The sequence below is a fragment of the Petromyzon marinus genome, chromosome 14, assembly GCF_048934315.1.
Source record: "Petromyzon marinus isolate PM22_M1 ecotype Great Lakes invasive population chromosome 14, UKy_Petmar_22M1.pri1.0, whole genome shotgun sequence".
Lineage (NCBI taxonomy): Eukaryota > Metazoa > Chordata > Hyperoartia > Petromyzontiformes > Petromyzontidae > Petromyzon > Petromyzon marinus.
This window is the reverse complement of record NC_133680.1, coordinates 15,878,498-15,894,717: the sequence shown is the minus strand read 5'-3', so window position 1 is coordinate 15,894,717 and position 16,220 is coordinate 15,878,498. Positions and strand designations below refer to the sequence as shown.

General features: G+C 46.4%; 1 protein-coding gene and 1 long non-coding RNA gene across 2 annotated transcripts in view; both read right to left on the bottom strand.

The window, feature by feature from the left end:
* Positions 1-10,812: 10,812 nt before the first annotated feature.
* On the bottom strand, positions 10,813-12,472 carry LOC142924596 (uncharacterized). The gene is made up of 2 exons (XR_012941711.1): positions 12,072-12,472; positions 10,813-10,962 (listed from the first exon to the last, which is right to left on the bottom strand). It is a non-coding gene; the product is annotated as an uncharacterized LOC142924596 (long non-coding RNA).
* A 128-nt stretch (positions 12,473-12,600) lies between these two features.
* The window catches only part of LOC142924556 (uncharacterized), a 184,450-nt gene continuing 180,830 nt past the window's right edge, over positions 12,601-16,220 (bottom strand). Inside the window, exons 4-7 of the mRNA XM_076066958.1 lie at positions 14,631-14,797; positions 13,627-13,785; positions 12,649-12,905; positions 12,601-12,607 (exon numbers count right to left, since the gene is read on the bottom strand). Of these exons, the coding sequence (XP_075923073.1) occupies positions 12,601-12,607; positions 12,649-12,905; positions 13,627-13,785; positions 14,631-14,797 (590 nt within the window). The remainder of the gene's footprint in view (positions 12,608-12,648; positions 12,906-13,626; positions 13,786-14,630; positions 14,798-16,220) is intronic.

The window sequence follows — 16,220 nt, the reverse complement described above, 5'->3', positions numbered from 1 at the left end:
GTCGTGAACAGAGTCAGGGACCCTAAATAACACGAAGAATAATCCAAGACCATAGCCTCTTAATGGTAATGCAGGCCTCCAGCAGGTGAAGAGAGCTTCCTGATGCGTTTGTGCGTTTTTCACCGTTGCGGTGCCCCGCCGTGGCATTTTGGTGATGCTTTTGTTTTCCATTTGTGGAGGCAATTGCTCGTGCCATGGCCAGGTTGGATCCGGTGTACGGTGGCCCCCCACTGCTTGCGGTGGTGGGGGGCCAGCGAGCTTCTTGATGGTTTGATCCACGATGAGGCACTTCTTGGGGATGTTTGAGTTCTCCCAATTGTTTATCCACTCATTCGTACCGGTTGTGTGGACAGAAGCCGGAGGGATTTAAGAAAAGTCCACATTGATTAAAATGGCCACGATAAATCGAACCGGCGACTTCTATATTGTGTACCAACCATTACATCATGGCAACATCCAGTGATGTCACGTTTATAAGGGTGGGGGGAAATAACAACCAGGGTACTAGGTGTTAGTGTGTTTGAGGACGCAAGTTTCAAATACAATTATTTTTTATCTTGTCCTCTTCCCCCCAACTGGGGTTAAAACAATCAACAATTGAGGAAAGGGTTGGTGGGACGTGTGCAGAGATCGCCAGTAATCCCAGGTGGACTCCCGCTCGCTGCACAAACGCCTCCTGTGGAATCCATCCAGCAGTTTGTCGACGGAAACGATGATGGTAGGCGACCATGGTTTTTGGAGATCGTAGCCGGGGCCGGAGCGGCAACAGTGATGAAGGAAGGGGGGGGAGCGAGTGGCGGGGGCAGAACGGAAGGGGAGATGAGCGGTATCATTGGTGACGCGCGAACGCGCCCCAAACCGTTTGCGATGAGTCATGTCCATGGGTGGGGCGGTGCTCGCGTCCACTTCCATGAAGGTGTCCTGCAGACACCTGAGAGTGGGCGCACACATGCACAAGAGAGAAGCCAATGTAACAATCCAGTTTGTCAACCAGGTATCTAGGCCCAGCCTGGATGCCCACGGCAGCCTCAGTGGGCGACGCCTGCCCCAAGTGGTCCACGCAGGCCCCTTAAACTGTGCCACTTGGCCCACTTTCCTATGGGAGCTGCTCGCTTTGATGTTGGCCGACCTTGGAAACGGTCGTGATGTCACGGAGTCAATGCAAAAGAGAGGCAATCGTCAAGTTAGTGCTGATTAAGGTGAAGTTTATGGCAATAAATGTAAAAAAACAGATTCCAGCTGGGTATATGTGTAAGTCATCTAAACCACGTTAATAATAATTGAAAAATAAATATTGTCGCTTTCATCTGGCTGTGGGCAAAAGGGAGGGTGGGAAGTGGTTGGAGTAATGAAAGGATTTGTGGCCATAGAGCCACAAGGCCCTCAATGTTTGAAGAATAATTGTTGCTCGTTATTGCAACGAAGCATAAAAGCGTATTGCGGAAAGTGTCGCGCATGTGTCTGTAGCGCGGTGCCCCCACATGTTCTCATTCACCTCAGCGACCATATCACAGTTCATGGTATTTGAGTGGTTCGTTTTTTTCTATTGCATAATCTTGCTGGTATCCATGAATGAACAAGATGAATCTATGAACGCATATTTGTGCCTTTAGGAATAATAATGGTTTGAGTGTCTTTCCATATGAACAGCGTTGCATAATAATCAATCGTCCTACTGTTAACAACGTGACAAGAATCTGCATTAAGGGTCGCATATGATCAATGACCGAATGCCGTGTTGTGTAACAATTTAAATACGAATTACATATTATAAGGTTAAGGTTTTGATAGAATAGTCTGCATGTTTTAATCTCTCTCTCAACAACAACATCATTGCGTTACGCGTCGGGAATTAACCACAGGTGCCGTTATCGAAGTGAAACAACGCAATCGTGATGTGTACCATGTTAATGCTGTGTTGAAATTCCGAAGTTGAGAGTTCTCATATCCAAAAATTTAAGTTTAGCTAGAAAATAAAATTGATTAAAGCAGAAGAGTTGTGTGTGATTCTTTCCATGATTCTGCATAGAATTGTTCTGCGAATGAGATCTGAATCTCGGTTACCTATCATAAGCACACAAATCACTAATCCAGCACATAATCAATAAGCGTTAAATCGAAGATAATTGTATCCTTATTGAAAATACGGAATTAAATAGCAAGTCGAGTCGACTCTCTCTCATTCACGCTCACAATACCTGCACAACTGCATACGATTAATGGCGTTCCAATTAATAACCAACCTTCGTCACCGAGGCTGGACCTAATTATCATAACGACCTGCATCATCATAACCACGCCCACTCGCATAAATTAATACGATTATCTCTCGAATTAGCATAGTTTATGCACATAATTACACCAATTAATTCAGATAAATTATTTAAATTTCAAATTTAATCAAATTTTCCTTATTTTCATCAAATTTTCATAACCTACATATACAACAACCTTCGAGCACCCATATCTCACAGAGCGGGCCCTAACCTATAACAGCTGGCAGTTCACCAGCATTGCTTCAAGTGAGCTGGAGCGTGCTGATGAATATAAAAACCGGACCAGAGCTTGGTTTATGTACAACCAATACTGCTGAAATGATGCACTCCCAGAAGGAAAGCCGTGTGGCTAATGGGATGTGTACAAATACTTGTATTTTTTAAGTGGAAAGACGGATATGTGAAGGAGGGGAATCATCGTTTGCGTGTTAATTTTGATAATCATATCCACGATGTAAGCCAATTATTATATTGAAACTTCGCAGAGCTTTCATGAGTAAGAAAGTTGTACCAACAATAATTATTATCGGTTCTATTGCGATCGAGGGCTGCACGTTTCAACGGGCACACATGTGTCATGCTGCGATGGTGACGGTGCTCCCGGTTTTTTAAGACCGGGAGGAAGTGAGGGCTTCACCTTTCTGGCAAATTGCCCGATGATGCTGGATGTAATTACCAGCGAAACGTCGTACTCAAAAATTGTAAATGTTGTGGATTCACTTTTCAACACACCGGTGGGCTGAAGGAGTGATCTATTTCTCTTTTGTCAATGTGACACATTTTTTACTGATTGGCCGTGTCGGGTAGTGGAGGGTTACGACACATGAATAATGCGATCTAACCCAAAAACTTTTATAATGAATAATATTGGTCGTGAAAGCCTACGGCCTTTCTGGCCGTGATTTTTATTTCAGCAGCATTGGTTCAACACGAGCAAACGTCAGAATGGTTTTCAGCTCTGCAAAGCTCATGATGACTTTTTGTGAAGTATTCCACAGTTTTGCATAGAACTAGGACCTGTAACGAACAGAGAGCATCCTTGCCTGCAAATATCTGGCAGTTCACCAGCGTCGGTTTGAGACACTGAATGCTCAAACGAACGCAAATGTGGTAATGATTATTTTGTGTTATCTCCATATATATAAAAGTTGTAAATATGTGTCTGTTCAAAATGTTTAGCGTACTTCCCGACATGCAACAAACTTGAAATTTACCACGTGGGTACTTTCCAGACTCTAAACCATGCAAAAGTTATGAAAATACACTTTTTTGTGTGTGGGGGGGGGAGCTCAATAATGCATTTATTTTTGGTACGGCAAGTGAGCTGTGACGTCAAATCTGTCACGTGACCCGCACATGTGGAAGCGTAACGCATTGTCGTGTAGTGGTTAGCGCGCTGCGCTACGAATCCGGCAACCCGAGTTCGATTCCCGCTCACGGCCACTACCAGTGACGATTATTTTAACCGGTCCTGGGCCTCCCCTACGTCGACTCAGCCTCAAAACGAGTAACTGCTGTGGTGTGTTAACATCGCCACTGGGGAGACAAAGGCGGCCGGGCGTGGTGGATCCAAGTCCCAGGAGAAGCTGGGTAGTACAGCTAGTGTATTATATGCGCGAGTACTAAAGCTGGAACGATTCGATTACCAAGTCGATTATAACCGATTCCTTGTGTATGGTCAATTACTCAGACCCCTTTAAAAATGACAGCCATCCCCACATCTTACTTCCTGTGACGCGGCTGATGTGATCAAGTCCCTCCCATCAGGTGGGACAACCACAGCAAGAAAAAACTGCTGAAGTAGGCGAGAGATCTGCCGTGGCACGAGGTTATATAGGCCTCGGCAGTAGGGGGGAGAGAGAAGGGGGGGGGGGGGGCAGAAAGTGGACCCCGCAGCAGCACCCGGGTCACTGGAGTAAAGTGGGCCACCACTCATTGATCCGTACATTTAACTCGATGAGTCGACTCGATTCCGTGCCCCGTTGGGTCCTCCCCCCTTTTGTGCTTTTGGGTGTGCTGGGTTTCAACATAATTCCCGATCCATTGTGAATCTTCCCTTCCCCCATTTCAGCACTCCGATCTACATCCGACAGGAGATGATAAACCGCAGGGAGGGGGAGTAAAACCTAATCGCCAGGTAATTGGAAAAGTCGCCCATTGTCTCGCGGATGTGCATGATTGTACGATGGATGGGGCAGAGGAACGTGCTACAGGGACACGCCCTGAGGAATGCAGGCATCGGCCTTTGGATGAAAAACAATTTTTCAGTAATTCAGTGGGCAGTGCTCTCACTGGCAGCTCATTCTCAATTAATGTGGGTGATTCACCACGTGTTTGTGCCACATTTTGTATCTGAGTTGAGTCCATTTTTGTTTCCTTTCCTGTTTCTCTACTCCCTCCTGGTATAGCCGGGTGGGGGTATCGAAGGGGGAATGGGCAGATTGTGTTTAACCTTGAGTTTGTCGTGGCATGGGGTGCTGGTATGATTCCGCTCTTGGCTTCCACACCCTGAAATTCCAATAATTACCTGTCTTTGTGCGCTGTGGTTGCCTCGGATTGGTGTGCCACTCTCTCGCTGGATTGTTACCTTGCCATCCCTGCGTGTAATTATGTTGGTAGTTCGTGGGTGCTTGCTCCTCTCTGAAAAAAAATTCCGCAGACTACCTACTGGATCTCCTCTCTGTTTCAAAGAACAAATTTGACCTCAGGTCTTCGCTCATTTACCAGCTTCACATTCCCTATTGCTGTACAAAAACTGGAGGAAGGGCCTTTGCTATTGATGCCCCCAGGGTCTGGAATGCTATTGCCAATAAACTGCAACTTGAATCACTACCTATGAGATCTTCACTCAAAACTGCTCTAGAGGAGTTGTACAACCCTAGCTGCCACTGCTATTCAGTGCCCTAAAATATGGCTCTAGATTTTGGTGTTATAATTTATTTATGTAGTTTATTGTTAAAAATTCGATCACAGTCCCTATGATCACTGTTACATTGGATTTATGGCTTTTATTTTGGTGATTTCGAAAAGTTTTTTTTGTTTTGGCCATGTTTTTGTTTATTGTAGTACGGAGTTAGACTGATGGCTTTAATCTTAGTTGTCTTGTGGTTGTTGTTATTTGACTTGCATCCCACTGGGATTTTTGCACACAGCGTTGGTGTGCGGTGCTATTTCAGGAATATTTTGATATTTTTTTCCTGTATTTTCTGTTTGCACAGTCACATAATCACTTTAAGATGTTTTCTTGTTCATGTTTTTGTTTGTTGCGGTTGCACCCGATTCAAGAGCTTAATGGCTCACAGGGCTATACCAAATAAATGAACTATGAACTAACTAACTCTATTGTGGGGCTTGGTGTGAGGTGCTGTAGCTGCTCACGTGATTTTTACTTCCCTCTAGATGGCGGGGTGCATTATCTCTCTCCCTGTGTTTTGTCCGAATTATGGCTCCTAATTCTATATAGCCATGCCGCGTGAACCCTATTCTGTATGTGGTGTAAGGAGGCCGTCTCTGGGTCCAAGACCATACCCACAATTTCTGTAATCTCTAGACTCAAGGATTAAAAAAAACAATCTTGAACATTTTGTCACCTTCGTGGTATTGATCAACATCACCTGCGTAATACACTCCTCGTTTACGCACTGGGTCATAAATTTGGCAGCATTAAACCCCTCAGTGTTGAATATTCTCCAAACTTCGTAATCACTGTTAGGCTGAGTTGTTTGAAATAATTCCTAACCTTGTATGGTAGCGACTTTACCCATGGTATAGAATATTCATGTAACCTTCTTTTCAGCACTTGTTTTCTCGTCCAACTTCCTCAGACCTCTGATCATTGCCTCCACTTCGACTGTTGTGATATGAGTGTATGTCTCTGTTCCTATTGTGTGGATCAAAATAGGGGATTCTGACGAGAGCTTTCTCCGTCAATTTAAGAGTCTTACTACTGAATGAGTATTCGGAAAGTTGGTCGTTGTGAGAGGAGTCAGTGTCAGATGAGCTATCACTCAAACTTTGCCGCTGCTTAACATAACTTCTGTAATGTATTTTGCGTCTGTGTTGTGGGTATGAACGTAGAGCGAGACTTCTCTTGGAGGCAATGCGTTTATTACAATAAACGATAACAACACCAATAGCCGTAACACGACTGGTGTCTGTTAAAAACACTGCTGCAGTCAATCACAGTTGGTTTTGAGTGATTACATTGGGGTGGGGGGGGAGGGATGGCAAGTGATGGGTGATGGGAGGAGACCAGGGACGCAACGTGACCGTCCATGTACGAGGATAAGAGTTGCCATCTGTGACGTACACAACCTGGGGACACATCATGGGAAGAAGGATCTCTCAAAACCCGAAGAGGGGAGAACTACATGGAAACGCATTGTCTTGAGCAATGAATTAGCACAAGGGGACGAACAGGGGTTGGAGTCATGTTCTTCGTATGGTCGACGTTTATGTAGAGCAACAACTATATTGGATTGAGGTGGTTGAGCCAGATCATTGTGTAAGAAGTAGAGTTGGTGCATCGCTGTGATGATGCCTCCGAATTTGTGAATTGGAAATTGAGTTTTCATATATTCCATAGTCTATTCAGGCTTGGAGTTAGGGATAGGGCTACAGATTTGCTGCAGAAATATTTTTCAGAGCGTCAGTGTTTGGCACTACATGTAGGGCAGTTCCACATATTAGGCAAACATCACAATTTCAGCATCATCTTAATTTTATATATTTATATGGGATATAATATAGAAGGTAATTATTGCTTTAGAAATGACATTATTCACACAGATGATTTCTATCTGAATCTCTTGGTTGAAATACTTTGCCCAAGGTAAGATAACTGTGCGATTATGGTAATGAGTATCCACGTCCGTCTGAGACCGTGGAACTGCCCTCCAGCACTGCCGCTCACATCAGGGGACATAGGAATGACTATGGTTGCTGGCTTCACCGTGGCCAACTAGTTTATTAATGGGCATCTCCTCCTTGCCATCCTAAATTTCCACCACCATCACCACCTCCACAACCTTGTGCTTGTCGCCCCCAACTCAAGCTCAGTGCAAACCCCTTTGAGGGCTGGCATTACCCAAGGGACACAGAACTCTGCCTCACATTTGGTTTCTAGAAGCTCCGCAACAGCCACACTGTGGATGTAGACAGCCCTTAGCGTTATAAATGTGAGCCACTCGCGTGTCCCAAACACTCAAAAGAATTGAGACGAGGCGATAGTATTAGATACAAATATTTATTATTAAAACGCGACGCCTTGTAAGGAAGGGGAGGTGCTGGTGGGGTTGGGTGGTGCTGGAAGTGTGGGGGGCTGTGAGATGCTCAGAGGGTGTTCGAGGCCTGGGGGGGCAGGTCTTGGGAGGCTTCTTGAATGCCGGGCTCCAGTGAGCAGCCAGAGATGTCCTCTTCCTCCTCAACCGTGACAAGCTGTGGACATACTGACCCATTAGACACTACACACAACTCAGTACTTCTACCAGCTCAACTGGGATTACACACAACAATCAGCACCCCCTACTGGCAGACAAATGCCAATTGCACACCAGGTGCTGAGTCACCTTGTGCCCACAGGGACATCTGTCATTGGGGGTGCCCTTTCACACGTGTTGAGATGAGATGTGATGTAAAGCGCTCTGAGATGCCCCGGTGTACAGAAAGTTGCTAAATCATTCTCATCGTTATCACTGTGTCCAGCAATAATGAAATTGTCTATAGATAGATAATCTGTATTTGTAAACGGGGACCATGACGGCTTAACGTGATGGTTAGACCAGCTCATCATTATCATAATACACTGAATCGTGTGTGCATGAATCTATTATTTACGTTAAACGCAAATTATATACGTGTGTGTGTGTGCGATGCGCGAGTGCTGTACACTCACCTCCACCTCGCTCTGCAGACGCTGCTGCTCCGAGTGTCCACTCTGCTCGTTGTCGCGGTAGGGCGCCAGCTCAGCGTGCAGCTCCGCCACTACACGTTGATACCACTGAATCTCTGCCTGCAGAGATTCCAGTTGCCAGTTCCTGTCAATGAGCTGCGTGGGCCACGGGCAAATGGCGGCAGAGGGACACAGGAAAGCATTTTAACGACTGCGTGAGGTTATTGCAGAACATACAGGTATAATAACACACACACAACCAGGATCTTCATTTATAATTGAGTAATGTAATGAGCTACGAAGCTCTTTTACACAGATGTCCATACACCACCTTTGACCAAATAAACCGAAATGCATCCAATCATCTCAGATCTTGGAAGAAAAGCATGGTTGAACCTCAAGTGCTTGGATGGGCAACCACCATCAATACAAACCAAGATAACACCTATAAAAGCATGATGAAGACCGCTTGTGTTGCAATCGAAACGTCGTGGGTTTTTTATATTATTAAAAAAAAGTACGTGACTTTACCGAAAGAATCAAGAATATGAATTCCTGCAGTCACGAAAGTTTTATGTTAAACATTTTTTAGGAATTAATTAACCCAAAATCTGGATTAAAATAATTGATTAAGATCGCTTCCCAACCAAAAAGAGGGAGGGGATGGAGATGCATGTAGCAAAGGGGAGCAGATGGTCTAGTAGTCGTAGGTACTTCTACTAGAGGTGGGATGGTGGATCGTAACGTGGTACAGTCCCTAAACAGAGAATGCTCAGTAACCTAGTGCGCATCCATTCTGTACAACCATCAGTGTGAAAAATAAGTGTATACATACAGTCCTCGACTTAGGAACACCATACTTACGGAGACCCGACTTACGGATACCCGACTTCCGAATCTGTTTCTATGAAATGTATTCATTTTTGGTTACCATTGACTTTAAAACGCGAACTTGCACTTCCAAACTGAACCACAGAACTATTTTGTTCAGTGCTGCGATCCTCCACGAGATGTCATGAGTCAGCCTCGTGCACGCGCACATGTGCGTATATGTGAAAGTGATTGTGTGGGGAGCGGTAGTGTTGCAGTTCACGCGCTGCGCTACAAACCCACCGACCCAAGTTCAATTCCAACTCACGGCCAACACCAGTGACGATTATCTGAACCATTCCTGGGCCTCCCGTTGGTCAACTCGGCCTCAAATGAGCACCTAGCGCGCTGTATAAACATCACCACTCGGGACACAAATGCAGCTGGGTGTGGTGCTGGCACACAACCCCTCGCATGCCGTGCTGGCTTTCATAGGCTATCGCTAACAGCACGTGCCCCAACAGCCTATTAAAGCTACACGGTGGATCTTTGTGCGGATCGGAAGTGTAGCGGTGAGCACGCTTGTGATTTGAAAGCGGTGAGTGAAAATAAAAAATATTTTTACTACATTTTACGTATTACTTACGATACACTATAATTTTAGTGTTAATGCAAATGTACATGATTTCTTATTTACGAGTTTAACAATGCTTGACTCTTTTGTTGAACCTTAACACATTTTATAACACTGACAATATGGGAATTTAAATATCGCACATTATTGTATTCCGACTTACGAACCGTTCCGACTTATGAATGGGCCTCAGGAACTAAATGCATTCGTAAGTCGAGGACTGCCATATTATTGATACATTTGTCTATTATACTATGTGTATTATTAGTTGTTTATCATGTAAAATTAGTTTACACTTGAAAAATATTCACCATAAATCCGGTATGTGGGGAAAAAATATTGATAGAGTATGTGTAGTGGCATAGCGCTGGCTGCTGGTAAAAAAGGGTAACTGCGGTGTATGGTAGTACCCACGTCAGCAGGCCACGATAGACACGAGAGGGGGACATCTAGGGGTAAGGTCACAGAGGGGGGGCCATCGGGAACCCGCTAGTAGGTTCCAGAGAGGGGGCGTGGCCGTGGCGGAGCGAGGCCACGCTGAGAGTATAAGAAGGGCCCCTGTGAGGGACCTTGTGGCTGTTGCTGGAAGTGGGATCCTCGTCGTGCTGTTCGTATATATAAGATAGTCGTCGTCACCATCTCGTCATCGTCGTTGTCGTCTCGTCGCTGTCGTCTTGTCGCCATCGTCGCTGCCGTCTTCACTCGATATTACGCTGCTAGATAGGTGTTCGCTGTCTCCGTTCAGTGCTGTCAGTGTTAGATGGTTAGTGTTTTGTATAGGCAAGCAACGGTAATAGTGTGTACCCACGTAGGGTGTCTGTATTATCCCAATGGTGCTCGTTAAATAAAAGAAGCGCCTAAAAGTCTGTCTCTGAGTTAGTCACTACACATGTACACATGAAAGTGACTACTGTAGTCAGAGATGCAAACGCTTGGGCGTCATCTGGTGCCTTACTGTCGCCATCCAGCGTAAACTATTTGGGTCTTCATAGTAAAGTTCGTAAATCTCAAGTACGCTATGGCAAGGTACCACAGTACATAACATGCGATTGGCTATCAATGACTTGAGTACATTAATAGTGAAAGTACGTACAACGGGAGGGCGTAAATAATGGTATTACTGTATATATGTGCGTTTGTGCCATGCCGGACTTCATAGGTGCTCGCTAACAGCACTTGCTCACCTTCGCCTCACTCTGCTGGTGCAGCACTTGCAGATCCTGGAGCTGACAGTGAATGCTCTGCAGGTTTTCTTGGCATGGCGCCAGCTCAGCGTGCAGCTCTGCCACCACACGCTGGTAACCCAAAATTCCCACCTGCAGGGATCCCAGGTGCTCATTCTTTTCGATGAGCTGCATTGGCCACGGACAAACGGCAGCAGAAGGACATGGCTAAGCATTTTAACGACTGCGTGCAGTTGTTAAAGAACATACAAATCCAACAAACACATACAGAACCAGTATCTTTATTTTAAATGAACGAATCTGATAAGCTATGAAACTCTTTTTCACAGATGTCCATACACCACACCACCTATGACCAAATGACCCGGAATGCACCCAATATTATAAGATCTTGGAAGAAAAGCAGGGTTGAACTTTGATGGTACTTGGATGGGTGACCACCATCCATACAACCCAAGATAACACCTATAAAAGCCCAGATATATGGATTAATTAACCCAAAAGCTACTTTAAAATGTCCGATTATAATTGCTTCCCAACCAAAAATAGGGAGGGGATGGAGATGCACGTAGCAGAGGGGAGCAGATGTTCTAGTAGTAGTAGGTACTTTTACTAGAGGTGGGATGGTGGAATGTAATGTGGTACAGTCCCTAAACAGAGGATGCTCAGAAACCCAGTGCGCATATACACATCTGTGTGAAAAATAAGTGTATATATAGGCAGTCCTCAACTTACAAACACCTGCACTTACGAACCTGCTTCCATCAAATATATATTTCATAACATTGACTTTAAACGCGAACTCGCACTTGAAAATTGAACCGCGTCACTATTTTGTTCAGTGGAGCAATCCTCCGCGACATGTAATAATTCAGGATGGCGCTTGGAGCAAGTGTTTGCCTATAAGTGTGTGTGTGTGTGCACGCGCACGTGTCTATGTGTATGAAAGTGAATGTGTGGGGAGCGGTAGTGTAGCGATTAGCCTTCGAAAGCGGCGACCCGAGTTCGATTCCCGTTCATGGCCAACACCAGTGACGATTATGTGAACCGGTCCTGGGCGTCCCCTAGATCGACCCAGCCTCAAATGAGTACCTGGTGCGATGTGTAAACACCACCACTGGAGAGACAAAGGCAGCGAGGCATGGTGCTGGCCAATCACCCCCTTGTGTGCCATGCCGGCCTTCATAGGTGCTGCTCACTAACAGTACTTTCCCCAACAGTCTATTAAGGCTATACGGGGAGTCTTTGTCTGCGACGTGCGAATGCAGTGTACTCACCTCCGCCTCGCTCTGCTGGCGCAGCATGTCCAAATGCTGCAGCTGTGAGCGTCCGATCTGTGCGTTTTCGCGGTACTGCTCCAGCTCTGTGTGCAGCTCGGCCAGCATACGCTGATACCAAAGAATCCCCGCATGCAGGGATCCCAGCTCCTGGCTCCTCTCGAACAGCTGCTTGGGCCACAGGCAGAGGGACAGAGAAAAGCATTTTAACGACTGTGTGCGGTTATTGTAGAACATACAGATGCAACAACAGACACATTTAGAACCAGAATCTTTATTCATATTGGAGGAGTCTGATGAGCTGTGAAAATATTTTTCACAGATGTCCATACCCCATGTTTGACCAAATCACCCAGGATGCACCCAATCTTGTCAGACCATCATGCACACAACCCATGATTACGCCTATAAAAGCCCACATATATGGATTAAGTAATCCAAAATCTGCAGTAAAAGGTCAGATTAAAATCGCTTCCCAAACCAGGACAGGGAGGGCATGGACATGCACGTAGCAGAGGGGAGCAGATGGTCAGACCCTACACAGCCTGACGACTCAAGTGCTGTGTCACGGTCAGACCTGGGCCGTTCCGGGGTCAGGAGAGCCTGGGTTCTCAGCGGCCGTGGGAACGAGGCTGGGAGCATTACCTGACGCAGAGTGTCCTCATTCTCAGCTTGGGACGTGGTCAGCTGATCCTGCAGCGCCGACAGTCCCTGTTGGGGGGTGGAGAGCTCCGGCTGGGCACTGGCGCGCTCCGCCTCACTCGCTGCGAGCTCCTCCTTGCTCGCCTTGAGCTCCTCCTTCAGCCGAGTGATTGTGTCCTCGTCCTCCTGAGCCTTAATACAGGCAACGTTCGTTTTACCATCGTAATCATCACCATCATCATCATGAATAGCCATGATCCGTCCACCGCTGAATGTGTTTTTGTGATACTGCTGGATGAAAGTTTCCCTGAGCCATACCGGTCATGGGAATTAATTGATCATACTTCATCACACTGGTCAGCACGAAGTGGTACACCCAAGACTGGGTCAGATTTCACTGGCCACCAATGCTAGCCATGGTTGGTAATCAAACTCGGACAGCTTGGTTCAGAGTGCAGAAGGCTCATCACAGTAAATTAATACGTTGTATATCATCATAAATATTTCGCCTCACAAGGGTCTCCTCCTCTTGTGAACGCTGCCACAAATGTCTTAAAACTCAAACTTTCATTATCTTTATTTTACCAGCTAAGGCCTACTGAACTATATAGCTCTTTTTCAGAAGCAACCTGCCCACAAATGAAAGTTCAACGAAATGGCTTATCATGTGGAAATGTATTGCAGCTATAGAATCTAAACGCACGTTTCTAAATGTGGAGGAAGAACCGGAGGACCCGGAAAAAATCCACGTGACCACAGGGAGAACATGCAAACTCCAAATATACAGGTGTCGGGGTTGGGATCAAACCCACAACCTCCTGCATACAGGCGAGGTAGTTAACATCTCGCCACCGTGGCGCCCCTCTTCAGTGCCAATCGCGGCTTCACCACGCGTGCCCTTGCGAGCCGATACCTTCTTGGAGTTGCGCTCGAACTGCTTAAAAGCATCGGTGAGGGTGAGCCGGACCTCCTCCAGCCCTGTCGCCAGCTCGCAGGCCTCTTTCCGGTGCGCGTCCTGCTGCTGCGCCTTCTCCATCCCAAGTGCCTGGATGTGCCCCTCCGACTCCTTCAGCTACAGGCACGCACACGTTCCACAATGTTGGATTCATGTCTGGGGAAGTATACTGAATATGGTGTGCAGAATGTGGAAATATTTTCTGGGTTGGAAAAGACCCAGCTGTAATTAAGCCTGGCTTGCAAACAGATAAATAATTACCACTTAAGTCATTTAAACTCTGTGGTGTGCATATAGCTGTGTGTCTGCAAGCCTATATTGTTTCTCTAACAAATGCAAGCCAATCACATTTTAGAAAAAGTCCTGTAAACTGCAGCTGACTTTATAATTAAATTGTATTTATTCTAACTGAAAGTATTAAAATGTGAGAAAATACATTCGCAACTCTGAATTATGACAAATTATGAGAGGGAGTGAATTAGTTAAAGGCCTAGTCAGGGATTGCCTTGTCTAGTGTAATTACCTCATCCAACATTCACCTATCTGCAGACAAAATTAAGAGCCATGAGGGGAGGACCGATCCTGTGGTCACAATTATAACAACACAAGCGGCCTTCATCAGGTTGTTGTGGCCGAAACGTCGTGAGAATATTATTGTGTTATTTTATTTTATCAATTTATTATTGTATTCTCATTCTACGTGACTTTACCGAAAGAACCAAAGAAGATGAATCATTGCAGTCACGAAAGCTTTAAATCGAAATGAAACTTGAATTTGGAGCTTTCGTGACTGCAGGAATTATTCTTTGTTTTTTATTATTAATTTTATTATTTCTTATTTCTACGTGACTTTACCTAAAAAAACATTCTCTAATATGCGATGGTGCACTGCTCAGGCGATGAAGACAGGCCTCATGCACACACATGGAGGTGGGGGGGCTGCCGCATAAGGCTCTGGTTACCTGGTGCTGCAGCCCGGCGATCTGGCCGTGCATGCACTCCATCTCAGCATCCGTGTGCTGAAGTGTGTGCTGCAGCTGCACCACCTCCTGTGCCCTCGCGGCCTCCTCTGCCCTGGAGACTCCCAGCTCGGCCTTGAGAAAGTCCGTCTGTTGCTCCAGAGAATTGCCTGTCGGAAGGGACACAAAACCATGGCGATGAAGACAGTACAGCCACCAGTGGCAGCAGACAGAGAAGGAGCAGTAGCTCAGGAGGAAGAGTACCAGCAGCGGGAGTAGTAGCAGACAGAATAGGTCTGAGGTCCCTCAGACCTATTCACCAGCTTGCATGCAAACACAGGGTCCAGAATAATAATATAAGCACAGGAAGGGCCTAGTGAGAGAGCAGTTAGTAAACCCAGTGCAGTCCTATGTTAGACAGCGGAAGTGGTCCACGTGGGAAATGAAGTAAAAACGAGGAATTACTCGTTTTAACTCGTAAAAAGAAGTTATTGGTGCACAGTGCTCGACAAAAATTAGTGTTCAATGGGTCCGTGGATTCAGAAAGATTTTGGAACACAGGCCCCTACCCACCGGTCTCCTCGCAGCAAGCGTTAGCCTCCTGCAGTCGTTGCTGCAGCTCCAGTACTTCATGCCGCAGGTTGTCCACCTCGGTCTGCTGCACCTCTTGGTTGGTAAAGAGGTCGCGCATGTTCGCTCTCAGCTCCGCGGCCTCGGTGCCCAGCCGCTCGGTTTCAGTCCCGCGCTCTCGCGCCTCTTCCCGCGCCGCCACCAGGTCTGCCTCTGAGCGCCGCAGCAGCTCGTCACGCTCCTTCAGCGCCTGCGGGCGGAGACGGGCAGCATCTAAATTACACGTAATTACAACATGTAACTTGAATATATTAATAAATTGTTTAGCATTCATCCAAAATATTGAGAAAATAAGTGGGCTTGGGCAGGACACATTGCTGTTGCAAGAAGGGGGGTGGCTGTTGCGAGAGTGGAGGCCTCACCTTCTGGAGGACCGTGATGTGCACAACGTGAGCGTCGTACTCTGAATCGTCGTGCATATGTGATGCACGATATTCGGCCAGCTCTATGTATGCCAGATGCAGAGTCGCATCGTGCTCACGCCTCAGCTGCTCCTCGCGCTCGCCCCACCGCACTGCCTCCAACTCCACCTGCAGGCTGTTGATGGCCTGCGAGTGTGCCATTAGCTGCTCACGGGCAGAAGGGCACAGTGTCACAGGCACGTGCATGCATAGGTGGGCAGCCCTTCATCACAGACACATGCAGCGTGCAGATGAGGACAGGTACAGACATACAGACACACGGAGCATGTAGTTGTACAGAGAGATAAGAGACTATAGACATGGGCAGGAGGCACAAGAAAATAAATTACAGATGCAGAGACATACACACAAAGACACAAGCAAGTCATACAAATTTGGACACATTATGGAAAGACAGTGCATGTGGAGAGAGATGTACATAGCCAAAGGCAGAACATGCAGAGGGAGACAAGATAAGAATGCGGAGACACGGGCATTGAGTACAGAGACGCACATACAGGCGCCTCGCATGCAGACGGACGCACACGTGCAGTGGATGCTT